At 36.2% G+C, this 27,932-nt stretch overlaps 1 protein-coding gene across 13 annotated transcripts; it reads left to right on the top strand.

Moving 5' to 3' along the window:
• Window positions 1-2,725: 2,725 nt before the first annotated feature.
• Window positions 2,726-24,486, top strand: MBIP (MAP3K12 binding inhibitory protein 1). 13 transcript variants are annotated; one of them, XR_007152944.1, is made up of 10 exons: window positions 2,727-2,888; window positions 6,677-6,796; window positions 8,543-8,803; window positions 8,892-8,988; window positions 11,737-11,802; window positions 12,032-12,184; window positions 15,794-15,891; window positions 19,439-19,583; window positions 22,480-22,518; window positions 23,775-23,869. XR_007152944.1 is itself a non-coding variant. In XM_047862459.1 (9 exons), the coding sequence occupies exons 1-9, from the start codon at window positions 2,760-2,762 to the stop codon at window positions 23,880-23,882; spliced, it is 1,071 nt and encodes a 356-aa protein (XP_047718415.1). In that variant the 5' UTR covers window positions 2,726-2,759; the 3' UTR covers window positions 23,883-24,486. The 13 variants fall into 13 exon arrangements, 11 of the variants coding, with proteins under 11 accessions (XP_047718415.1, XP_047718421.1, XP_047718420.1 ...); XR_007152945.1 differs by having other exon boundaries at window positions 23,778-23,854; XM_047862459.1 differs by lacking the exon at window positions 19,439-19,583 and having other exon boundaries at window positions 2,726-2,888; window positions 23,775-24,486.
• The last annotated feature ends 3,446 nt before the right edge of the window (window positions 24,487-27,932 follow it).

Here is a 27,932-nt window from a genome sequence, read left to right as displayed (position 1 = left end):
TATCAGTATGATAAATACAATAATCAAAAGTATATACAAGTTGCAGGAGCAGTTTAGCAGAAAAGATAAACTTTCATGAGAATTGAGGGAAGACTTATCAGAGATTTCTGAGCCATAGTTTGAAAGAGGAATAGGAGTTTTATAAACTGAGGTGGGGGCATAAATAAAAAACATGGAGACAAAAATAGTAAAGTTCTAAAGAACTAAAAGCAGTTTCAGGAGCATTAGCACCAGATGGTTTGTGACAGAAAATGAGGCTGCGAATTTAGGCAAAGGCCAGATCATGAGAAGAGACTAAGATGCCATTCTAAGGAACTTGCACTTATCCATCAGGTGATGGGGAAGCAGAGAAGATAAATAACGTTTATTTTTCTTTTGCTGCATTAGTTAAAATTTGTACTATGTACATTGAACAAACATCTGTTGAGCATGTATAATACTACAGGCATTTTGCTGTGCACTGGATTATTTAATGGAGTTGTGCCTTTAAGGCTCTTCATAAAGCATATTTTTGTTGATAAGATGGATAGTCCAGATTTCATTTATACTTTCTATCCTCTCAACTGATTCTTAGCACAAACTTGCAGGACAGTATTTCTAATTATGTTGGTAACACAAAGACCAACACTTTGAATCATTTCTGTCAGGCAGCAGATTTTGCAGCATCCCACTTTATAAACTATAATTAGCCTTCTATAATGAGAACATTATTTTCTTTATTCCCTTTCTAAATGTCATAGCTTTCATCATATTTTTTGTTATACATCACTATCTACATATTTCTATTTAAAGTTAGCTCAAGGAAATCCACATCTTTTCAGCCTATTTAAAATAAATAGAAGAAAATAAGAAATTTCCAAACTGACGGTAATAAGCATCAGGAAGGAGTAAGAAAGATCCCTGGAAAGTAGGAATAATGCACAAAAGAGTTAAATTCCAACTATTATCTCATTAAGCAGTACTAAGATATAAGTGTAAGTTTGGATATTGAAACAGAGTTAAATAGACAACATACATAAAAATCAAATGGCTATAAATTCTATAATAGAGGAATAAGGGAACAAGTAAAACTTGAAATTTCAAAATCAGTGATGGCATGGACAGGAATGAGCAGTACCTAATTAAAGATGCTATTCTTATAATATACAAAGTGTGGTCCCAACTGTGTTTCCTACCAGTGTCCTGAATATTGGGGAAAAAACAAAAACAAAAACAAAACAACAACAAAATGTTCACACCTAGATGAAAAGAAATGATCTGAAACTGGTTGCTAATTTGTTACAAAACAAAAATTTCTAGTTACCCTCTTATATTCTCCTTGAAAAGAGACCTAAGGCAAAAAATGCTAGCATTGCAAAGAATCGTGAATTTAGGTTAGGTATGGAGATGAGTTAGGTATGGAAGGTTGCTCAATTTGGGATTACACATTGTGAAATCTTTCTCTGGATGTTTCTAGACATAGGCTGGATTATAAATTGTATATCTTGCTGTGAACAAGGAAACAGACAGGATTTCTCAAGATCCTGTCAAGCCTCCTGAACTTTGGAAATGAAAGCCTAATTAAGAGGCTCCCAAGGGACAGGTCAAAGGCGTTCTTTTATCCCTACTGCCCCTATTCCACTTTCTTGATGCCTATTCTGCTCTTTTCATTCAGCCTACTCTAAAACTGAAGAATACATATTGTGCAAGTTTCCACCTTTGCTTTCTCTACTGTAGATGCATTAGACTATTAGAATTAAGAATCTTAAATCCCTCATCCCTTATCTCTACACTGATGTGTTTTGTTTTTGAATAGAGCTTAACATTAAAAATTCTTCTAAAATTTGTGTCCTTCAACTGGACAAAACTTTTTAACGTTAGACTGTAAGATTGAAAGTCCTTCAAATATGTTTTAGTAAATCTGATGAATAATACTCTGTCAAATTTCAATTCGGATTTATGCCTTCCTTCTAATTCCAAAGATTGTGTTGCAGGCAATTACTTGGGTTAAAGGGTTAGAATTGTATTGACAGTGTCTCACTTTGAAAGTTTTAGGGTGAGCGTCTCTACAGTATCACCCAGAGAATAGCAGCTGATGCGCGTTTTAAAACTTGACATAATTATTTTGCAGATTTAAAGTAATTAACGTCATTCCCTTGACAGTAAATGAGGCATAGTAAAGCATCTTACTGTTCTTTTCTATCCTCCGCTCCCTCGCATGAAATATTAGTGACGTTAATTTGTGTAAGTTTTAAACAACCCTGTAGATTCTACAAAGTTGTAATGTTCTAAGTATGACAATTCTATGTGAAACAGTTTTCCAATGTTTAGAAGCAGGTGTGGGCACTGCTGTATCCCCGACCTTTCTGCAGACCATTTCACAGCGCCATGTTAAAATTTTAACTTTTAATTTAAAAACTTAACTTCTAAAACTCTAACATTTAACTATGTTTCCTCTTACCATCACTGATAAGCAACATCTAAGAACCAAGACAGTCTTCAGATGCTAACACTCAGTGGACCACAGTTCCAATCACCAACCCAAATACCTTCTGCAACCTCGTTCAGGTCTACAATTCCCCGCTCCCAGTCCTCGGTGTGACGCTATAGCTGCACCTGATTGGTGCACGGGCTTGTCAGTCACAACGAGAGAGTGGGTCCTCGAAAGCCGAGTCTAAATGAGACGCTGTGTTTTTACGTCATCTCCCAGAGACGAAAGCGGGAGGGGGTGGGTTTGTGAGCACAACTCGGTGGTGGCGGGGGTAGCCTGTGAAGGTGTCATGGCTGCTGTCGCTGAGCTTAGTCGCTCCAGCAGTGGTGACAGGAGTTTGGAACGGAGCTGCAGCCCTAATCTCTCCCAAGAGGTGCTCTGCGAAATCTTTCGCTCTCTGCATAGCCTGGTGGGACAAGTGAGTGGTGGTCTGTGGGAGTAGGGGTATGGGAACCATCCGGCCCCTCCCCCCTTTTTTCCTCTAGCGGAGGCGGGGGGCCGAGGACGCCGGCCGGGATCCGGCCTGAGTAACTGAGGCCGGAGGAGGAGCCCGAGCCCAGCAACCTACGGTCGGAGCGAGGATGGCCGTACGGACTTAGTTCAGGATGGGTTGCAGACTAGATTTCCTTGCAACTCTTCTCCCCAAGAGTGAGAGAGGAGAGTGTAAGTGGAAAACCCGGCTCCGAGAACATGTTTGGCGAGAATGAATGTGTAAAAAGCTGTGTAGGTTGGGAAGGCGCCTGGCGCGTAGGACTCTTTCCTTCAGTCCATTCATTATTGAAATTGATAGGCTAGTGCGGCCTGAGAGTTTTGGAAAAGAGCTCTCAGCCTTTTTTGAGTGATTTGCTGTAATGAGTCACTTGGTTTTCTTTCTTTTTTTCCTTCTGGTCGTTGTGTGCATCTCTTACCCTTTCATACAAGGAGGAAAATAAAAGGAATTAATCTAAATACTTCTTGCATAAAGTTGGATGAGTTAGCCACGGTTGACAACAGTTTGCATCGGGAACTGTTGTTTAATCGTCATTTAATTATTAACTAATTTAACTGGCTAATAAATAACCTCTGCAGATATATCATAATAAATTGGGCTTAAATAAAAGTACTCCCTACACTCTATTACAATTAAGTGACTATTTCGTTTCATGAAGTAAAATGCAAAGCATATTTTAAATGAGAAACACTTGAAAATACGTTTGTTTGCTTTTAAAAAGGAAATCTTTTCTCACATTTTAGATGCAATATTTTCTAGCTCTAAATGTTTGTTGTGGGGTTGGTACTAGTGCGGGTAGCAGACTTTTGTGTCGAAGATAATGTTATCTTCCTTTATAAAAATGGATCATTTGTCTGATTGGTAAAACATTATTTTAAAAAGCCGTGGGTAGATAGAGAATACATTTTTTTTAAAGTTATTTCAGTATTTAAAAGAAATTCTAACATGTCGCGACTTGCAAAAAGTACTACTCCAAGTTGAACATTAGTTTGGTGTAATGGAACAGTTATTAATAGAATCTGATAAAAGTTATAGCTTTTGAACTCAATTGTTTGCCACGGACTTACTAAAAAAATTTTAAAGACTGGGGGACGTAAATATTTTAGTCTTATCACCGAAGACCTGTACTGGTTTAACAGTTTAAGAATGTTTTATGACATTGGAATTGTAAGGTTTATTTATATTTAAATGTCAGGATGAAAAAAGTTTTTGCTCATTTATAATTTACATAAGGTTTTTTTTTAGTGATGAGATATTTTTTAAAGTAACATTAAGAAATAATTTAAACATTTCTTTTGAAATATTTTGCATACTGAATTTTCACAACTCATTTAAAAAATTTAAACATTCAGATATTCTGAAGGTACAAATAGAGATGTGATTAAAGTTTACTTATGTCACTTGTCAAAAATGTTAAGAGTAAATATTTGGCGAGTTTACATGACACAGTGAAGGGACCATCTATACAAGTGTCAAAAAGTAAATCCTTGTCTCATCAATTAAATGCTAACCATTTTTTACAATGCTAACCATTTTGATATTACTCTTTATGTTTTGAGATGTATTCTTTAAAGATAAGCATGAAAGCCACAATACTTATCAAATTGCTCCTGGAGGAAATCACTATTTACTTTTGCAACAAGTTTGCAGGCTGCATTTTTAATTATAAGTTTCAAAAAAAATGTCAATATGCCTAATTTCATTCTGCATAGTATCATTATATTGTTGGCTCTCCTCAGTAAGAAACAAAATTGAATGTTAAAAAGTATTTTCTATCCCAGATTTCAGATTTACTGATTTTAACCTTCTTGCTTGCCTCTCCATGGCCCATTTTACCAAGCTGAAGCATTATTTATTGTTAGCTTGGAGTTTCATATTAATTTAAGTTTTTACTGAAAATGCATATTTGTATAGGCCATATTAATATCGAACTAATACATTTTTGAGTGAATGGTTTACAATAACAAGTTCTGTAGGGTAAAAATGCATAGAACTCGTATTACTAATAGGGAATTTGTTAAGTAAATAGTTGGATATATTGGGATAATTTTATTTATTTATTTATTTATTTTTATTGGGATAATTTTAAAGTTAATTTGTATCATGTGGTTTTCTTGAAAGACCAAATATTTTTAACTGTGCTTGGAAGGCTTACATAATCATGCTGAATTGAAAGGAGAATATGATCCCAACATTAAGATTTATTTTCGATAAGTTATTTTCTCTAGAAAATTTGATGCTTTGCTTTGGTTGAGGATTTATCTGTGTTATACCTAAACTCTATTATAACTAGTGTTTAGGGATAACTCTCTTATGAATAACACATAAATTTATTATCAACTATAGATCTCTTACAGGACTGTAGAAGTACAGTAATAGTTTACTTCCATACGTAAGTTGTTGTCTGATGAAATTTTTACAGGCATTAAATAATATAAACTAAGATTAATGCAGTAATCTTAATGTAAAACCTTAGTTAACATAAACTGACCTTTGCCAATGCAGTCTATACAAAACTTCTATTTCTTTATACGTATCTAATATGGACCTTAAATGTTTCTTGTCTCATGCAAAGGGTGGGGGTGGTAAATTTTTGTCATATAGTATTCATTGAGTATAGTGCCTTTTTGGTAACTTTGGGTCTCTGGTTCTTTATTCAGTGATTCATCTTTTTGTTTTATTATAATCACAACTCATAACATCTGTATTTGAACTAATGTAACACTTGCCTTTATTTTGTACAAAATGGGACTTTTAATAAATGGTTTCTGAAAAAATAATTCTACGATGCAGCATATCTTTATAGTATGCTATAAACACATGTCCCTAGAAAAGTTTATTATGGTTCACTTTTATTTACTTAAGAGCCTAAATATGGAAGCTTTCCTTCTAAAATTTTCACTAATTTTGATACTAATTTTATATTCGGGTTCTTGGTAGTTTTCTGTATATAATTTTATTCTAACAGGTCACACATAGCCAACTTATAAGAAGTTTTATATGATAAGCCCTCACACAATACTAGAAAATACTATTTAACCAAAGATTTGGCCAGTGTTGTGGAAAAGTTTTTGTTTTTCACTTCAGATTCCACAGCTAAGTAATTGTTTTTTTATTTGAAGCAAATAAACATGCTGCAGTTTATCCCTAGATTTTATAATATGTATGAATAATCTTGAGTTTTAAATTATTTTAAAAATTGGTTAAAGTTGAAAATGATAAAAATGTGATTCAGAAAACATCAGAGTAATGATGTATGCCAGTTATGTTTTCATGTACATATTTAACAAAAAGAAATGTTTATATCAGAACTTGCATAAATGTACCTGCCCCTTCTGTTTAATGCTCTGAGCTAGAAGTACTGAAAAGGGCAAGTCTTTCTTGCCTCTCATCCAAAGGTTTTAGATAATGAAGTATCCAAAAAAGCCTTATCTTTCCATCTTTCCTGGACAGTTTCACCTGTGAGATGGTCCCATTACACAGACCCAAGAATAAAATTAGAATGAGATGTCATTGTGATTTTTTTCTATAAAAATTGCACCTTTCTTGGCCTTTTAAAATGGTAACTAGGTAGAGCATTTTAATGTATCATTAAAAACCTGATAACTTTGAGCTAAATAGGCATGTTACTCTAAAGAAATATTATTTTTGTGACATCCCATATATTCAGCTTAATCGTGTAATTTTTGTGATGTCGCTGGTTTGCCCCTTTGAAGCTTAACCTCAGAGATGATGTGGTGAAAATTACAATCGATTGGAACAAGCTCCAGAGCCTCTCGGCATTCCAGCCCACTTTGCTCTTTAGTGCACTTGAACAACATGTTTTATATTTACAGGTAAATTTCTTGTTAAAAATGTTAATTCAGTATTGAGAATAGAAATTAATTGCAGTTAAATTATAAGCTAGAGTATTTGTCAGGTCCGTCTTAACACTGTATTAATAGTGTTATCAGTAAAAGGTTACTTCAGCCAGATTAGATCTAAATCTGTTCATTTCCATAGTGATCTGGACAGTCTCAGGAATATAGTCCAATAGGCCAATGTGGCTATGAAGACTGAATGAATGCAATTCTATTCAATTCTAGACTTGTGCCGAAAATTCAATACAGTAGCATCTATGGTGGGTTATAATTAAGCAATAAGACACGGCAGGTGTGTGTCATGCTATGATAATGATTCCATGCCTTGGGTGAGTTTGGAGGCTCATGGAGTGCTTTCAGTGGTTCAAGAAGTGGCATTATCCCAGCATGACACATCCTGGAGTGTCTATTGCAATTAAACAGTTTCAGCATACTTTTTAAAAAGAAAGTAATTTCTGTGACATTAATGTCTCATCTTAGTAAGTAGCCAGTCACTATTTTATCTTTTCTTTTTCTTAACAGTTTGAAATAATTCGTCCCTTATATTAGAAGTCAACATTGAATTATTTATAATAGTATTGCTATATTTTATAATATTTCAGTTTAATAACTGAACTAGTTATTTGCTAGTTTCCAGCTGAACATCTCTGCAGTTATAACTGATGTTAAGTTTGCAGTTTATCTCTAATCAAAGTATATAATATGAAGTGTCAAAAGGTAAGTGGAAGAACTGTTTGGATTGGTCATTTTATTGCTATTAGGATGTTATAAGGTTTCAGAAGAATAGTTGGTATATAGTAAACAACAGAAGCAAAATTATAGGTATGAAAAAATAACTGGAACATTGACCAGTACTGGTGTATTTTGATAAATGGAGTAAACATTAATTCTCAACCCTCTGTTCAGTGACTATGGGAAATTTTAACTCTGTTTCATATTGAAATAGTTAACCCTAAGATTAAAGGACAGAAATATGAGTTATAGAACTCAATTGAGGCCTGATTGTTGGGGGGGGTGGAGGGTGGAATTAGTGGTATAATTTATATTATACAATAGGGTTTGTTTTGTTTTTTTTTTTTAATTCCCTCCAGTATAGTGAATGATAGGCATATATCTCTTTTCAGCTATGGAACTTGGGAGTTTTTATTTTCTTTTTAAAAATTTAATTTCGTGACCCAAGAAGGTACCTTGCCATGTCAGGAAAAGCCTGAGTATTCACTCAGCATAACACCTATATATTTCATATCTATGCTGTCTCATTCACTTTGGCCAACTGCAGTTTCAAGTGGAGAATCTCCAGTGATACAGTGATAATGCAGGGCTTTGCTGAGTGAGAGCACTGGCTCTCATGTTAAGGAGGAAAAATACTAAGCCTTAGTGTTCTGAGGAGGCATTTGAATGACATGTTAATTAAGTGGCATTGGTGCCAGAGGCTGAGGCTTTGATTTGGCACAAAATAAAAGATGAGTGACAGAATGATTCCCTCAAAGAAAATTTTAAATTTCCTCAGGTTTTCTTTCTTTCTTTCTTTCTTTCTTTCTTCCTTTCAAACAGATTTATAGCAAATGATAATGGTCACAATAGCAGAGAACAGCAAACACATGTGATCAGATCTATGTATCCTGATATGCCAACTTTTTATATTTTGTTTGATATTAAATATTGCATTTACTTAGCAGAAATTTATATAAATATATTAAATGTGTAATTAATTTTGATTAGTTTGAACCTCTGCAGATGGAATTGTGTTTTTCTCAGCCTTTTTTAGCAAAACTTCAGCCTCTGATTAAAGAGGAGAATACAACTGTTGTTGGAGGGACAGAAAAAACAGAAATGGGGAATAAGAATGAAGTAAATGCCAAATTTCCCATTAGTGACCTACAAGAGGAAGAAAAGCACAAAGATTGTGATTTAGGAGATGTGAAAAAGACACAGATCCATGTTGATCCAGAAGTAGTTCAAATAAAGGCTGGAAAAGCAGAAGTAAGAAGTTTTGTTTTTTTGGGGGGGGGTATTATTTTTTAAAATCTTATGCTTGAATTGTTAAAACATGCGTACTTATTGTTTGTAGATTGACAGACGAATATCTGCATTTATTGAAAGAAAGCAAGCTGAAATCAATGAAAACAACGTGAGGGAATTTTGCAATGTTATTGATTGTAATCAAGGTAACTACCTCGAAGAAGTTAATTTTCATAGGATTTTAAGTACAGTTTTTACAGTTGCTCTGATTTTTCATTTGTTTTTAAAAATGAATAACATTAAACCAGTTTATTTCACAGGTTTATTTAGAAGCTAAGGCAGCAGAATTTCTTTCTGTTTAATAATACACTACATTGCAAAAACAGGTTTCATTTTAGTTATGCAAAGATCAAATGCTACACACAAGGGCTACCACAGGTGAAGATTCTTTTAAATTTCCTTTAGAAATGAAGATGAAGTGTGGGTGGCAGTGTTGCTTAGTCTCCCAAGAAGGAACTAAGCTATATAAATTTCAAGCCTGTAAATGTACTTTTGAAATTATGATGTTAATACATAAAGTGAACTTAGTAAAGTTAATACTCCTCAAGAGGGAGCAGTTTTCTCACTACTCATGAGCTGTTTGAAATGTTTTCTGTCACGATAAAAAAAATTGTCATGAAGACTGTGGTGTCTTATGCTTTCTTCCTTTCTCTCACAGTGCATGCATTTGCTATTCTTTTTATCAGATTCTCCTTTTCCTTTCCACTTGGTGCTATATATATTTACAAATCTGCAGGTATGCTGCAGTATACAAAATATTGCAAAGCACTGGCATAGATCTTACTCAGGCATCATAGTAATAATCAGAACAAGTAGTTCTTAGAAAAAATCATGGAGAAGAGTTCCTAATTGGAATGAACATTTTTCTTGTTGCCTCTACCATCTCTTAGCTAATTATTATGAATACAGAATTGTGAGATGAACCTAGAATTGACACTTACATTGGTATACTGATTCTCTTAATAATGAAATAATACAGGCTCAAGTGGGTCCTGAATTCAGCCTTTTCTGCTATTAACATTATACATGCATATCTCTAGACTTAGTAAATTTTCCTGTTAGCTTTTCAGAACAGGTGCAAGTGGCAAAATCTCAGGTATTGCAATCCATCCAACTGCAAGCAACCCATGAGAAAGGGTTTGTTGAGGGAACAAGCACATGTGTCACTAATGTTATTCCTCTGTTCTCCCTGCTAACTCTATTATTATAAACCACCAGGGGATAGAAATTGACAAGAATTGAAATGCTCAGCAGGATTCCTTGGCCCATTCAATCCCTTGCTGGCTCAAAACAGTGCTAGCAAGAATTGCTGTGGAGAGTGGCTAGCACTCATACATTCACTATCTTCACACCATGCTGAATTTCTCACTGATGGGTCAGTTAATCTATATACATGGAATATAACTCTGGAATGGATGATAGCTTCTTTTTTTAACCCTTAGCCCCATGAAATGTTAGAAAAAGAATGGAGAAGTGATGGCCCTTTGAACGTTATATTGAGGTATCTCAAAAAAAAAAAAAAAAAGAAAAGAAAAAGATTCTGTTTACTATCTATATAAAAGATAAATTTAGAATATTCACATAATTTAATTTGTCAGCAGAACTGTTAAGGAAACTCAGACTGAAAAAATATGAATGTATTATAATGTGTTTGTGTATTCCTTTGATACCTGTCAATCTGACTGAAACAAAAAATATTTATTTTTGAAAATCAGTTTCCATAGGGAAAAAAAGAATTTTCCCTCAGTATCTCTTTTACCATCTATTTTTTATTATAAAATAAGGGGAAATTTTCAGGAAATTTACTGCAGTGCATGGCTTAATGTCATTTTAAGTGTAATTTCATAATATTTGACACATTTATGTTTCAAATTTATTCATGTTAGGTTAACATTATTCCAGTTTTCCCCTGGGTTTGTAATTAATTTTTGATACCTAATTTGAGAAAAAAAAAAAAAGCTATGCCTTTCAGCTTAGAAAAAAATGGAACAAATTTTTACAACTTATTTTTCCTAAAATTGTACCTTTAGACAGGAACAGTCTGGAAAGAGATAGATAGCTTTTGGGATTCTGAAATTAAAATGTGTTAAATGCATAATTAATCCTTTTTATTAGATGATTGCTAATTTGACCAATAAGTAATATCAAAATGCTGTATTTTTTTAAAAGGCATTTCGGTAAAAATAATGAATTCTATTTATTTCTGTGATGAAATAAAGGGAGTAAAGTCTCTTTGGCTTAAAATTAAAATGCTTTCTATAATATATAAAGTATTTTCTCCAAAGGTCCAGATGGTTTGGGTGGATATTGGTATTTGTTAAAAAATTATATTATGCCACTGAATGCTGAGGACTTTTCTTTCTGTAAATGTAAAAATTAGGTACGATTAAAGCTTATAAATTTTAGAGGGTAAAGGTCACTAAATTTTATCCTGAATAAGATGGTAATTTAATTACTGTTATTTGAAATGATAATTCTTTTATTAGTAGCATGTTAATATGAATTATTGGAAGTTTATCAAAATCTCATATAGTTGAAGTTAAGAATATATTTAAACTTTTTTTTTCAATATATGAAATTTATTGTCAACTTGGTTTCCATACAACACCCAGTGCTCATCCCAAAAGGTGCCCTCCTCAATACCCATCACCCACCCTCTCCTCCCTCCCACCCCCCATCAACCCTCAGTTCTCAGTTTTTAAGAGTCTCTTATGCTTTGGCTCTCTCCCACTCTAACCTCTTTTTTTTTTTCCTTCCCCTCCCCCATGGGTTTCTGTTAAGTTTCTCAGTATCCACATAAGAGTGAAAACATATGGTATCTGTCTTTCTCTGTATGGCTTATTTCACTTAGCAAGGAATATATTTAAACTTATACTCATCTAAATTCTCTTTAGAAAACAGTTGTGCAAGAACTGATGCCATTTTTACTCCTTACCCGGGATTTAAAAGTCATGTAAAAGGTAAGTATCCACTACATATCTTCATCACTGACAGAAGTTTATTCTCAATTATAAACAAAATGGAATAGAAATCACCTTCCTATCTAAATTTTGTTTATTTTAAAACACAAAAAAAAGTCTTGCCTTCATACTTGGGTTGGTTAGATGGTCTTTATAAAGTACTGTTAGGGAGATAGAATTTCTGACTTTGGAGCGTATTAAATTTACATTTCAAAGTTTCTTAATTTAGTTTCTAGAGTTGTGAATACATATGGACCACAGACTAGACCTGAAGGAATTCAAGGGTCAGGTCATAAACCTAACAGCATGCTCCGAGATTGTGGTAATCAGGCTGTAGAAGAACGACTACAAAATATTGAGGCTCACTTGCGATTGCAGACGGGTAAGCAGAGTGCTGGGCAGTGCCCTAACAAGGTACCTTTGCAAGTAGTTAAACTACACAATTTATTGAGTCACAGAATTTTCATTGAGCACTTGCCACGTACAAAACATGCTTCTGGTTGGTATGAAAATGAACAAAGCATAGTCTCTACTCTCAAGGAATCTACAGTTCATGTGTTCAGGTTCTCCCTCCTCTTGCACTTCTCACCAATTTGAGACTGTTAGTAGAAAGGGAACAGATTCCAAATAGATCCTGACACTCTCAGTTTATTAAAGTCATGGCTGAAAATTAATGTAGTCTTTTTCCTGCCACCAGTGTCATAACTTAACCACGACTATCACCCACTGTGCTAGGTACCAAGTATTGATAAATGTGATCCTAGTCCCCAAAGATCTTTCAGTGAGGAGAAGCATATAACTAAGTAAATACCATAGGGGAAATGAACTAACATTTATTGAATAATACTAAGTGCCAGTCACTCAAAGTATTATACATGTCAACTCACCTAATATTTAACAGTACCTTTGTGAGGTGTTGGTGCTGTTATTGTCAGATGAAGAAACTGAGTTCAGAGAGCTCAAGCAACAGGCCCAAGGTGGTAATGACAACTCGAAATCAAACCTCAGTGTTAATTGGCTGTAAAGCCAGTCTCCCTTCTCATTTAGTCACCAGATAACTGTTGATTCTGTCTTCTAAATATCTCTCAAACCTACCCACTTCTGTCTACTTCCACAGCTGCTTCTCTAGTTGAAGTCACTGTTCTCTGCCTGAGACTGATGGAAGGATATTTGCTGGTTGCTTTGCCACTAGTCTTCTTTCTCTTCTTCCTCAAGACCAAATCTGGACCAATGGCCAAACTGCTTTTTCTGAAGCTCAAATCTGATCTTGCTGCTCCCCAGTTAAAAATTCTTTAATGGTTTCCTGTTGGCCTTACATGAATACCAAACTTAGTACTTATATATTCATTCCACAAATAGGTATTAAGTTCCTACTGTAAGCCAGGTACTGTTCTAGGCACTGAGAATACATGTAAACAAAAATTCTAGTAATAAATTATATGCTACACAAGAAGAGCTACAGAGAAAAGCAGGTTGACCAAGAGAAGAGAAAGGAGCTTAGGATGGGAGGGGATTATAATTTTAAATAGCACAATGTACTCCTACAGTTCCAGCCCCCTCTGGGCTTCCCAGCTCCTACTCATTTTGCTGTCCTTAGGGCCTTTACCAAGGCTTTTTCTTATGCCCATGCTTTCCCCTCCTGATCCCAGACTGTTATGGATTGCCCTTTCATGTAGTCTCAGTAGCACGTGGTACTCCCTGCCCTCCTTTACAGCAGTTAGCACAGTTGTGTTTGTTTAATATCTATGTCCCTTGCTAGATAGTAAGGTCTGTGAGAGCAAACTGTCTGCCATGTTCATTACTTTGTGTTTAGCGCAGTGTCTGGCAAAAAACGGGTATTCAAGAGGTTTTTAAATGAACGATTGCTCATTTCCCTTTTCAGATGTATGCAAAGTACAGTGGGCACAAAGTTAGTGTTCAGAACTCTCAGGAGAAATCAAGAGATGGTATCCCTGGTGAAGTGTTATTTGCATCCTTGAAGGATTAGTAGGAATTTGTCAGCAGGCAGGAGCAAATTATTCCAAAAAGAGGGAACACCGTGTGCAAAAAGTACTGAGGCACAAAAATATGGTTAGGGAATTTCTGAGTCCAGTCTAGCTGGAGTATTTGCCAGATAGAAATAGAAGATAGAAGATGAGAAGGAGTAAATCTTTGAGGGTAATAAGAGATTAGCATTAAATGTTAACCCCTCCCCCAGAAGTAAATTCATTTAAAAAAACAACTAGATAAAAGGATTGATTGGCTTATTAAGTCTAATAGTATCAAGTAGTTAATTATGAAAAGTATCTGTTGAGTGCCTACTATGTGCCAAGTACTATTTTAGACACAAGGGGGACTGAAATGATATAGCTGCGGTCCTTAGCTTCAAGAACTTCACAGTCTGGGAGAAAGAATAATGCTGAAGTGGAATGTTACAGGGGCTATGAAGGAAGGACATGGTGGGGCACAAGGAGCCTCCATATGAAGAGATTCAGGCAGTGCTTCACTGATTCAGTGAAGTTTGAACTGACTCTTGAAAGATACAGAGGTGAGGCAGAGGACATTCTAGGTAAAGGGGGCAGCAAGAGCAAAGTCAGTTGAATAAGTTATTCATTTTGCTGTACTCAAGAGCAAGAACAACCAAGATCCTAAGATAAAAAAATTCTGAAAAAAGAAATCCATTTCTAGAGTTTTCATACTTCAACAAAAGTTGATACTTTTGATAGAAAATTTGCCTGTATGCTTTAATTGCATAATGATTATATAATTATATATTCGTTCAGTCTGTAAATACTGAGCACCTGTTTGTGAACTGATGATTCCTAGGTTTGTGCAGTGCACAAGCTGCACAGCCATACCAATGAACACAACAAAATTTTGCCCTCCTGGAGCTCACATAAAAGTGGAGAAACAGGCAATAAAACAAAATATATGGACTGTAGTAGTAATATATGGAGGTGGTAGTAATGGTTTGGAATAAAATAAGGGAAAGAATAGGGAGTGTGTCTGTGGGGAGGTTTAGCGTTGGTATTTTTTAAAGGGTGGTCAGAGAAGTCCTTCCTGCTAAGGTAACTTTTGAGCCCAGACCTAAAGTTGGTGAAAGAAAGCTTTGTGTAGGGAACCACAGGTACTAAAGCTGTGAGAGTATTTGGCCTACTCAAATAACAGAAAAAAAGGAACCAAATGGCTAGAATGATAAAGGTGTGGGGAGAATGTCCAAATTGTTTAGGACCTTATATACTACTGTAGAGGCTCTGGTTTTTAGTCTGAGTGAGATGCAAAGGTATTGGAAGGTTTTGAGCAGAGAAATGACACTATCTGACTTACGTTTTAAAAAGATCATTGCTGTGTTGAGAACAGACTGGGAGCAAGGCAGAAACAAGAAGTCCAGTTTGGAGGTTGTGGTAATCCAGACAGAGATGGTGGGGGTGTAGACAAAATGGTCACATTGATGTACTGAGAAATAAAAGGATTTGGGATATAATCATAACATTGAAATTTGAGTAACTTTAACTTATCTTCCCCCTCCACAGAAAGTTTGTTAGGAATTATGATGAAGCTCCTAAACATTCTTTTAGGTTAAAGGGGAAAATGTGGCATGTAGGGAGAAATATAACTTGAAAGTGATAAAGACATTGCAATCACCAAATTGAACTGTCTGTGGTCCCCATGCATTTTTCTCCTCACAAGTAACTATCAAAATCTGTCAGAAGTACAAATTGTCTGATACAGGAACTATTCAGTAGCATGTAATAAATTTAACATATAACAAATCTTCTAGAAATATAGGAAGCATAAATGGGGCTTGGGGAGAGGTATAATATAATATATCCCACAGTGTATAACATAAAAATATGAGCTAAGGATTTCATTTTATTTTACTCTTGTTCGTTATCTTCTGAGGCTTAAATATTTCCCATTCCTCTGCACAAGTTTCTCTGCATAGTATTTTAAGAATAAATATTGTAAGAATTATTCAATAGAATCTCAGAATTTTTTTAAATGTATTTAGGTGGTCCAGTGCCAAGAGACATTTATCAGAGAATTAAAAAACTTGAGGATAAAATCCTTGAATTGGAAGGCATCTCTCCTGAATATTTTCATTCTGTAGTAAGTATAAGTGTCTTTAAAAAAATAAATATTTTATTTTATGATGCTTCATCATATAACAAACAATTCACTCATTTATCTGCTATATGTGAAACACTGGTGGGTTGTTTTTTTTTTTAATGTTGAGAGAGAGAAAGAGAGAGAGCACATGCGAGCGCGTGAGAGGGGAGGGGCAGAGAGCAGGGGTGACACCAAATCCAAAGCAGGCTCCACATTGTCAGCACAGAGCCCGACGCAGAGCTCGAGCTCATGAACCGTGATCATGACCTGAGCCAAAGTCTGACACTTAACCAGCTGGGCCACCCAGGTGCCCCATGTGAAACACTGTTTTAGTAATTCAAAGGTAGAGGTGCCTGGGTGTCTCAGTCAGTTAAGTGTCCGACTTCGGCTCAGGTCACGATCTCACAGTTTGTGACTTTGAGCCCCACATCGGGCTCTGTGCTGACAGCTCGGAGCCCGGAGCCTGCTTCAGATTCTGTGTCTCCTTCTCTCTCTGCCCCTCCCCAACCTGTGCTCTGTCTATGTCTCTCAAAAAATAAATAAACGTAAAAAAAAATAATAATAATAATTCAAAGATAAACATAGTCATATGTAGGGAATTACCTACTTTTTAAAAAATTATGATTTTGAATTTTGTATTTAGACTCATAATTTTTTTAAAGGGGTAGTTTTATTAAACATTACCCAAATTCTCAAACTTCAGCCATTTTCATGGCATAATATATCAGCCTAGGTAGTTGTCAATCCTGTCACTTACGAAAATGCTATCTTATAGAACAAAGGCTTCCTCTGGGACCCTGCTCTGTCAGTTATCCTTTCTGTCTGTTTAATCCCTCACTGTCCAGACTCCTTCCCTCAGCTCATACATGTTTACATTTCTCCTCCATACTAAACAAACAAACACCTCAATCTGCCACCCTTTTTCTTTAGCTTAACCACCAAACTTTTTGAAAGACTAGTCAATGCTTGTCTAATTCCTCAACTCTGGCACTTATTTATTCATTCATTCATTTTTACCCTTTTTTCCAAGGACTTTAAGAAACGGTGTTGTACTGATAAGTCTCTTTTTGTCACATCAGCAGGTTTCAGACAAGTGACCCTGAGTTCACTGTGTTATTTTACTCAGTCTTCTGGGGTGATTATACATACACCTGCCTTTTCTGAGGTTTTATTTTGTTTTTGTTTTTTTCTTTTTTTCTTTTTTAAAGCAGTGTCATATTAGAACTTTTCACCTAAAAGTGAACAAAATGTTTTAATTTACTAAATTTTTAGTGAAAATTTTACTAAAACTCCTGGGTCAGAAAAACTATGTAAAATAACTCATATTAGCATGAATCATTTATAAGTCACTGGTGAAAATATATTTAAAATTATTTTAGGTAAACCAGCAATTTTTCCAAAGTGGTGAATTAGGTATTCGAGTAAGGTAAAGAAAAGAAGTATTTCCAGATGAAGAAGGCAGGTTTATATAACAAAAGTGAGCAATGAAGCTTAAAGATCAAGAATTTAGAGAAAGAGTTTTAGTGATTTATTTCCCTCAAATGTAAAATAAGGTTTATTGAAGTTCTAAAGGCTGAAGCAAGGATTAAATGAGGTAATACCAGTCAAGCACTTAGCACACTGTCTAGCATGTGGTAAAAACCTCAGTAACTCTGCATTTACTTAGTTTCAGAAACCAGCTATGAATACACTGTGTCATATGTAAAATGTGGATAAGTCATACAATTCCTTTAACCTTCAGTTGTCTAATTTAGAAAATTTCTTGGTTATATTACATAATTGCAAAGGTTTTTCCACTTTTAGGGTTGTTCTTTGAATGTATCTTCCTAGAAAACTTGATAAAGATTTTATGCTTTTTCCTAAAACAGTCTGCCATAAGTTTTTTTTCTCCATTCAAGTTGCCTTCATTAAGTAATTCCTAGGCAGATTATTTTTCTAGTTCAATTTCATACTTTGTTAATATAGCTCTTGTTAACAACAGAACTGATCTTAACAGAGAATATCGTAGTATTGGATGCCTCCAGAGAGACCTTGCTCCATCATTATTCTCTTTGTTTTTGATTTATAAAGCTTAACATCTACCTGTTACTGAACTTGATTAACAAAAGAACAAGCCCTTCAAATCATAATCTTGTTTTGGGGATGTCTTATACACAAGATAGAATGTTTAGACTGTTTTGGTTAAAGAGGTAGACTAGTCAGATTGTAGAGGACCTTAAATACCATACCCAGAAGTTTAAAGCATTTAAAGTTTAAATGCTATTGAAAGCATTTGAGCAGGGAAGAGACTTGTGCAAGTTACTCAGAAGATTTATCTAATACTCTGTGAGATAAATGAAAAGGGAGAGACCAAGAATAAGGAGACATTATTATACTAGCTTAGATATGAAGTGAGATTCTGAACTAAGGACAAGAGAGTGTGAATAGAAAAGATTAATGCAAGAGGCATAGAGCAAGGGTGAGTCAGTTTTCTGGTTGGAAAAATGATACTGTCATTGACAGAAATAAGAAAATCTGGAGGGGGAGTTATTTTGGGAGGAAATGTGAATTTAAAGTCATATCAGGATATGCAGATAGAAACATCAGGTAAACTTTTCAAGAGTAGGACTTATAGTTCAAATAATTGGGAAAGTCTGTAGAGGTGATAATTAAAACACAGAATGGGTAAAAGAACACTGGGATTGTCAGAGGCCTGAAGTCTGAAACTTGGTGACAACTTCAGGAGCAGGAAGCATTATACATGCAAACAGGATTGGCCTGTATGTGTTAGGTTGCCATACTTGTGATAAAACTAGTACTCTAAAAATATATTTCCAGATATGTTAAACAATATATTTGATTAGAAGGATCACTTCTGGATTAGTATTACAAATGACAAGTCCAAATTAATAGTGAGCTACAAGGAAGGACAAAACACTGAAAAGGTTTAAACATTCAGATTAACTCTATCCTTAAGGCCTATAAATAAACATGGCACAGGCCCAATGGCACAGGCACTCACCCCTCCTAAACAGAATGAATGTGCCATCTCTGGGAGCCACACTCTTCTCTTAAAGTAGGTCCGGCTCTAGGAACATCTGTGGACATGGGCAGAGTTAAAACACATACCCTGTAGAGGACATATACTCATCACTCTCACCATCCTCATGCTGGGAGTACACGTATGGAAATCACATATTTCTACGTATCTTTCAAAAGTGTATAGAAAAGAGTACATACGCTGTACAGTCTTCTAGCTTCTAAAGTTAGTAAGGGAGGGGTGCCTGTGGCTTAGTCAGTTGAGTGACTGACTTCTGCTTGGGTCATGTTTTCATAGTTCGTGAGTCTGAGCCCCACGTAGGTCTCTGCACTGACAGTGAGGAGCCTGCTTTGGAATCTGTCTCCCTGTCTCTTTCTGCCCCTCTTCTCATGTGCATTCTCTTCAAAAATAAATAAACATAAAATAAACTTAGTAAGGGAAAATTGAGCCCATTATATTTCTTATGGATTGAATTTTTATAGAAACTGAATTCTGAACTCTGAGAATATTTATCTGTGTTTATTCCAGATTTACATGTAGATGAATTCTAAACACAGGGAAGACTCATAGTTGAACAGAGATTGGTTATCATGGGTAACATTGAAGCACAGCATATGAAAAGGGAAAAGCTAACGGAAAAAAGATATAAATTGCATTTGGTTCAGGAACAAAAGTAAGTTACGTAAAATTCTCTTCAGTTATGAAACAGACATAAAACTCCAAAACAATGTATATAAAGCAGGAATTACAACAAAGATTAGTGTTTTGTTGTACCTTTTAAAGTAATAGTTCTAAAGGTCTTCATTCTTCACATTCAACATGATAAGATTTGAATGGGATAATGTTTTAAAATTTTTAAGGGCATCCCTTAATAGACATTTAAAAGATAAAATCCTTATTAGTATTTCCAAAGAATTATTACTGATTTTAAATTTTGACCCTTGAAACCACAAATATAACATGCTTCACAAATATATTTTTATAGCATTGTTCATTTTACAGCACTTACCACTTACATGTTTACACATCTGTTTTTTACACTATATTTTGAACCTCTGAAGGGCAGGAACTGTGTCTTGTTCATCTTTGAACACATAGACCATAGTAGGCATTGAATAAATGTGTGAATGGATAGGGTTTGGGTGCTAGTTCATTACTGGACTTTTGAAGGTGTGTTACCTTTGTTCCAAAGCACTGACTAGGTGGATCCTTAACCTTGTCTGTAATGGTAACTCCTGGTTCTGAAGGTAAGTATAGGAAGAAGGGAGTCAACTTCATGTGCACAGGCCATGTACATGTGAAAGTGTGTCATGGGCCTGAAGCGTGAGGTAGTAACTGGATCTGGCTAGAAAATAAAACTGCAGACACATTTTGGAGGGCCTTGAAGGTCACACTAACCAGTTTGCAATTCTGGTGTCACTGGTGCACAATTAAGTTTTTGAAAAAGAGAAACTTGTTCCTATCTGGTGGCATTATGAAGTTTGAGTTAGAGATTAGAGTCCAGAAAGATAGTTTAGAAAATAGATCATTGTCCACACCAAAAAGAAATCTGAATCACGGTAGTGGGATGGGACCACAATGGAAGAAATACTTAAGACCCTACACCTAAACTAAGCCCCCCAAAACCACATTTTACTGTTTTTAAGTTACTGAATCTGATGTCCTTATTCTCATTCTGATACTTCTCACTTTGGTTTTGTGATATAATAATAATCTGATTGCTCAATGACATGGAAACTGTCAATATTTTAATAGACTAAACTGTTAGGAAGACAAGGGGAAGTATATTTTAATCAGGTGTGTGAAAAGGCACCCCTTGGGAAGGTAGAAGACTGAGGAGTCATCTGACCAAAATTAAACCTTAAGCCCTTACCTGCCTATGGGCCCCATTACAGGTATCCAGCTTAGTTTGGCAAAGGAAGGAACCTGTTTATATAAACACCTTTCCCCCCATATTTAATAATTATAGTACTTCGGGGCACTTGGATAGCTTAGTTGGTTAAGTGTCCGACTTTAGCTCAGGTCTTGATCTCACAGTTCATGGGTTTGAACCCCAAGTCGGGCTCTGTGCTGACAGCTTCAGATTCTGTGTCTCCTTCTCTCTATGCCCCTCTCCTGTTCATACTCTGTATCTCACTAAAAAATAAATAAACATTTAAAAAAACCAATTACAACACTTCATGATTTCCCACTTTAACTACTGATAAAGAAGCATACCTCAGTATTCTTTGAAACAGCTTTTGACACAAAGGAAAATGAAAGTTTTTACCTTTTATTCTAAATCTTAGTGGTCAGAAATATTCATGAGAAATTTTTGCCACCTACATTGACAATTTCTTTGTCAAATATACCGATATACTAATTTGCCATTCAGAAGCTTATGGTTCTGTGAAACTAAGAAAATCTAGAAATTCATTTGGCCAAGGTTTAAAAGGCTCAGCAGCATGCCAGTGAGAATGTTGTCAGCTTAAGTAATAGAGATTTAAACTTAAATTGGCTTGAACAGCATGGAAATTATCTTACAAAGTAGGAAGTTCAATGGTAGTACACTCTTCAGGGTTAATTGGTTCTTGGGCTAAATCATGGTTGTCAAAGAATTGGGCTCTTTCCCCCTCAGCTCTGCTTGGTATTGGCTTTTCCCCCAGTGGCAGATTGCAAGACAGCTACTTTCAGGTGTCCTATTCAGACATAGCAGTGTCCAGAGGAACTGCCTCTTTTGAAGGCTTTCTCTTAGAAGTGAGAAAGCTTTTTCCAGAAGCTCTCTCCCGAGTCTCCAGCAAACCTCTTCTTACTCATTGGCCACAACTGGGCCCATGTCCATTCTAGTCGCTGACAAGACCAGTGGGATACGATCAGCATTCCCGAGTCCTATAGAGGAGCAGTGGGTAGCTGCTTGTACAGACAACCACAGTGATCATCACACTCAACCAAGGATGTGTGTGCATGTGTGTGTTTTCACCTGGTACTCCAAATTCTGTTTTCCTCTATTGCTTCACTTGTTCAGTATCCTGAAAGGCTATAAGAAAGGAAACTAAGTAGAGAAAGTCCCCACAGCATCTCCTTCCATAATTATTCCCCCTCATTAGAAGCTGGGAATTAATGGGAATGTGTGTGTAGCCAGGGAGGAGCATGTTGCTTTGATGTTACTACTATATAGTTGTTTTTTTTTTTTAAGTTTATTTACTTATTTTGAGAACAGAGAGTGCTAGCAGAGGAGGAGTAGAAAGAGAGAGGGAGAGAGAGAATCCCAGGCAGGCTCCTTGCTGTCAGCACAGAGCCCAACTCGGGGCTTGATCTCCTGAGCATTGAGATCATGACCTGAGCAGAAATCAAGAGTCAGATGCTTAACCGACTGAGCCACCCAGGCATCCTATTACTATATACTTTTAAGATCATCTTTTAGAGAGTATCTTCCAAGATACAAGGACGCAGATATCAGTGGCAGATAGTGCTTGATGAGTTCTGTGGGCTTTGTTTCTGCCAGGGTTCTCTGTGTTGTGTTCAGTATTCTATAAAGGAAAATTGTTTATATTTTCTAAGCATTGATTACTTACTTTCTTTTTATCTAGAGCTTTTCCGGAAAAAGAAGAAAAGTACAACCACCTCAAGTAAGTTACTGAATTCTCATTGTGGCTTCTGAAATAGTTGGATAAATTTTATGCCTCTCATCAATAAAAGTTTCTACACTGGTTGTTTTTAGATCATACCCTGGGATTCAAGATTGAAAAAAAAAAGGGGGCAGCATAAATTAATGAACTTGAATTAAATAATTTTATTTCAAGGGTAAGGAATGATTCATATGAGTCATATAAATGTGAAAGTATCTAGCTGTTAATTGTGGCAGAATGTATCAATTACCAAATGCAGAAAAATAATAAATGCTAGGTAATTTAAATCCCCCCCATCTCAGGAACCCCAAGATTAAGAGCCCTATGCTCTACAGACTGAGACAGCCAGGCACCCCACCCGCCCCTCCCCCTTTTGCTGACCCTACTAATTAGCAGCATTTAAATCCAAAAAGGATGTTTGGCAGAGGTTGACTTCAGCCTACCACTGTCCACAGTCCTACTATATTAATTAGTTGAATCTTAATTAATGAGGTTCTCATAGCTGTTAATGGTAGTAATGTAAATTTAAAGTTGGAGAAAACTTAAAAAAAAATTTTGGTTTATTTTTGAAGAATAGTTTTCTACTTATTTTTTTTTTTGTAAAATTTTGAATAAATTTCTGAGAGCATCCGTGTTTTCCAGGAGAGGTAGTTGCTTGCAGTTGATCCATCAAAAGAGAATTTCTAGCAGTTAAGCTAATCCTAAAGTTTAATTTTTTTACTGGGAGAATAGTCAACTAAAGGAAAAGTTTTTACAATCCTTTCAAAGTGAGAGTAGTCAGTTAAAGTTTTTACAATCCTTTAGAAGTATCCAGGAGAGCTTCCTCATTAGGAAAGAGAAAAAAAGTATGAAATATTTTAAGCCTTGTTATTTTCTGCCTATCTGATATAGCCAACATAAATAGTTCAATTTAAGAATTATTCTTATGGGGGCACCTGGGTCGTGCAGTCGGTTAAGCATCCGACTCTTGGTTTTGAGTGAGGTCATGATCTCACGGTTCAAGAATTCGAGGCCCTTGTCAGGCTTTGCTCTGATAGCACAGAGCTTGCTCCTCCTGTCTCTGCCCTCACTCATGTGTCTGTGCTCTCTTTCTCTCTCTCTCAAAATAATAATAATAATAAAAACATTTAAAAATTACTCTTATGAAGGAAAAAAAAGACACTTACTGTATTGTCAGTATTTCTAGTTCATTTAGCCCTTTATCTGCATTAAGATACTTCAGAGTCTTATTCAGCAATTTCTATTCTTGTTTACAGCAGAATTATTCACTGGCTGAACTTGATGAAAAAATTAGTGCCCTCAGACAAGCCCTGCTCAGAAAATCAAGAGAAGCAGACTCCATGGCTACCCACCACCTTCCATGAAAAACTCCTCTCATTCTTGTCATTTTACTTTTTTTATATACATGTAACTTACAGTGCAGTTAATTAAGTGGATATGTGTTTATCAATGTAACTTTCCTTCTCTGAAATCAAGGTTCTTTTCATGAGAGTCTGGCCTGCAGCAGGTCATCTGCAGATATTCCAGTGAAGTTTGAAATGGTTATAAGGTGTGGAAAACAGCATTGTTGGAACGTGTCCCCTTCTGTTCTAAAGGAGGTATTTTGGAAACCGAAAAACTTAATTTCAAAGCACATCTTTTTGTGTGTGTGTACATGCCACAGAAAGGACGATTTATTTTGAATAGTGATATTTAAAAGGACTTTATATTTGTAACATCAGTGTTAACCAGTTTTTTTGTTTAAATCAGTACTTTGTACGTAACAGGCAAGAAGAATTTACCAACTGAAATGAATTTTAAATGAATGCATACTTTTTTTCCCAAATGCCAACTTTAATGTAAATAAACAGTAGACTCTACCTTTATCCCCTTACTGTGTGACCTTTAGCAAATTAATCTCTCTTTGTATCTTAATTTCTTTATCTATAAAATGGCATTGATAATAATAAAACCTACGGTTGTCATGAATAGGTGAGATCATGCATATACAGCTTTTGAAACGGGCCCAAGGGCAGTGCTCAGTAAATGTTAGGTATTATTCCAGTATAAAACCAAGTCTGTCTTTGAAAGTATTTAGATGTTACAAATATTCCCTCTCTCTTGACAGCCTCACTTTTTTACAGTGTCCCAGTTATGTTAGGCAGCATATGTATTTCTATAGTTGCAAATTAATCATTGAAAAGATGCAGCTACAGTCAAGGAGCAGATGTTTAGGTCAAGAATTGTTTTGGTTGCAAGAATCAAATCTACCTAAAATAGCTTGTAAATAGGAAATTGTTGAATCAAAAAATCTGGAATTTAATTATAAGAAGTATAGCTGGACATTGTGGTACCTAGGAGGTCACCAACAGTTCATCTCTCTCTGTCTCTAGCTGCCTCTGACTGTTTCTATGTCTAGTTCTCTGTGCCCTACCTTCCTTCTTTTCTGCTGTCCCTCTTCCTCTCTTTCCCTCTGTCTCTCTTCTTCGTTCTTTTTCTCTTACCCCTAATCATCTATGTGACTGCCTTATTCTCTGTGAACTGATTTCTCTGAAGGCCTCTTCATTACTACTTGATAGTAACTTCATTACTCCATACAGGGTGACATGTTAGCCCTGTCTCCATAGCCTTGGCATTCATGCCTTTGAGTTGACATGGTGCAAACTCGAACCCAACTCTGCAGAACCTCACAACTCCTCTTAGATCTCACTCAGTGTGATCAGGGGTCTCTATCAGTTGTGGCCAGGATGATGGGGCAGGACCTCACAGAAATATACAGTATGCACACAACCTTGCACAACCATTTGTGGAAGCTTTGAGAATGGGGGCACGAGGTAAAAAAATAGGGGCTTTGAAATCATTCCCAAGAAGTAGCTGTGGACTAGGTCGATTCTACTAACATTTTAACCACTATATTTCTTCTCTGTGGAGCAACTCATCCTTCAAGATCGTCTTGCCCAGCGTAATCCAGTATTACAGGCACAGCTGCAGATGACTGCTCCTCAGTCTCCATTACAGTCTGATCATTGTAATGATCCTGCCAGAATGACCTCCTCTGAGTTTACTGGCACATTTACTACCATCGTGCCAATAACAACAGGAAAAAAGTCAATAAAAGTAAAAATGAGGTTGACTTAGAGGTAGAGAAGAAACCTAGAAAACAGGATCACATACTGGTCACTAGTCTGCCCCGAAATAAATGTCTTGAGTCTGTTTCTTGACCCTCTTGACAGAATAAGTTCCCAAATCATGCCTAACAGTCCTAGGATCTGTCCACTAGAAGGATTTCCTTTTACCATTGTCCCCTTCAGGCCTCCTCTCTCCACTTTAGTAAGTGTTGTCGGGTGCCAGCATCCTTTCTACTTGAGTTCAAGCCTCCAAAAGAGACCAGGACTAAACACCATGTTGATTTGAGTTGGCATAGGTACTTATTCAAGACTAAGGTTCTGATGATAACTACCCCAGAATTTTAGAGAGTTTTCAGTCACTGTCTTTCTTGAGTACATCCTTGACTGAAAGTCAATGCTAGGAATTTCTGTGTGGGTAAGTTTGCTTCTTTAATTACCAGGCTACCTAATGACCATTTCCTCAGGATTTTTGTTAGTTTGGCTCCTCTTAGACCCATTGTTCTTAATGGCCCGGTCCTCAAGAGAATAAAGGAGGAAAAGTGGAAAAGGTTTTGCAAAACAGGAAGCACTTCCACCTTAGTCTACCCCTAAAAATCCCTCCCCTCCAGTCTAAGGAAGTGATTTACTAAGGGTTGGGAGCTAGCAGGGGTGATAGTAATCAATATGTTTATCCTGAGGAAAAGGGCTGGGTTTCCAGCTACTACTGGATAGCCTTTCAATTGCTAGGCTCCTGAGCCCTGAGCTTTTCCAAATTCATGAATGGTATCTGGACCTCGTCTTCAACAATCTCATTAGAAAAGGTTTACCTTTATGAAACAGATACGAAATTTCTGCTTTTCCCTATCTGCTTTTAGCCAACCGGGTATAGAAAACTTTTTGCCACTGCATTTTAATCATGTCCATAGGGAATTAATCCTACATTTTGACATTTGACAACTTTTAAATCAAAGCTTGGCCTTTAGTGACATGTGGTTTGGGTCCCAAGAAATTTTAGACAGTTGTTTAGCTATTTTGCCAGCTCTTACCTCCATACTACCCAGTTTTCCATGGCATAAGGAATCCTTTCTGTCACTCCTGCCTTTATCCCTCTGCCTTGACTCCACAGCTAGTTCTTCATTTTCACTCAGAGTCTGTGACTTGCAATCCCATTGCTGGCACTAATTTCTGTTTTAGGGATTTGTTGTTTTCAAGAAACAGAAACCCAACTCTAACTTACATAAAGGTTGTTATAAAGAATATAATTCAGGGGTGCCTGATGGCTCAGTTGGTTAAGCACCCGACTCTTGATTTCTGCTCAGGTCATGATCTCATAATTCATGAGTTTGAGCCCCTTTATAGGGCTCCACATGGAGCCTTCCTGGGATTCTCTCTCTGCCCCATACCACCCCCCCCAATAAAATTTTCAAAAAAGAAAATAAAAGAATGTAATTCAGGGCGCCTGGGTGGCTCAGTTGGTTGAGCATCCGACTTCGGGCTCAGGTCATGATCTCACAGTTTGTGAGTTCGAGCCCCGTGTCAGGCTCTGTGCTGACAGCTCAGGGCCTGGAGCCTGCTTTGGATTCTGTGTCTCCCTCTCTCTCTGCCCCTAACCCACTCACATTCTGTCTCTGTCTCTCTCAAAAATAAATAAACATTAAAAATAATGTAATTCAAATTGCAGGAAGTTCAGCCAGGTTTTGTCACTCTGTCACACTGAGCCATGTCGTCTGGATTCTGAATATATGCCCCGTTCTGCTTATAGCTTGACTTCTCTGAAAATGTCTTCTTTTCTCCTTCTTTGCAATTTAGTTTTGTGTAAGACTTTGGGGTCTGTGTGCTGCTAGCTCTCACCTATCTCTTTGGCCCAGTGTCCCGTGTTTATTACAATTCAAAATATGAAAAAGGAGTAATTTGTATTCAAAACTGTCTACCCCTGGACCAATTATCTGTGGCCTGAGAGGATATTCAAGAACAAAAAAAGCCACATGACCTAGCCCTTTGGGGGAATAAGTGGCACTTCCACCAAAGAAAGCATAGGCCAAAACTCTGCCCCTGTGATCTAGATTGATGGAACATTTGGCCTTTACAAAGTTTTTAGTTCTCTAAGAAATACTTTTCTCCCCCATGACTTTATCTGAAAATGTTTTATGATCTTTTAACCCTAGAGATATCACATGAGTCCATTAAACAAAATTTTAGCTTTGGGTTTCTTTTTTGAGCAGTGCTAACTTTATAAAGATTGATATTTCATGACTTTTAGTCTTTTAATATTCTCCAAGGGATAAAAAGAAAATTTACTTTTTAAAAATAGAATAAAACTCATATTTT

This window comes from Prionailurus viverrinus, chromosome B3, assembly GCF_022837055.1.
Source record: "Prionailurus viverrinus isolate Anna chromosome B3, UM_Priviv_1.0, whole genome shotgun sequence".
NCBI lineage: Eukaryota > Metazoa > Chordata > Mammalia > Carnivora > Felidae > Prionailurus > Prionailurus viverrinus.
The sequence above is the reverse complement of the archived record's forward strand: the minus strand, read 5'-3'. Positions and strand labels throughout refer to the sequence as shown.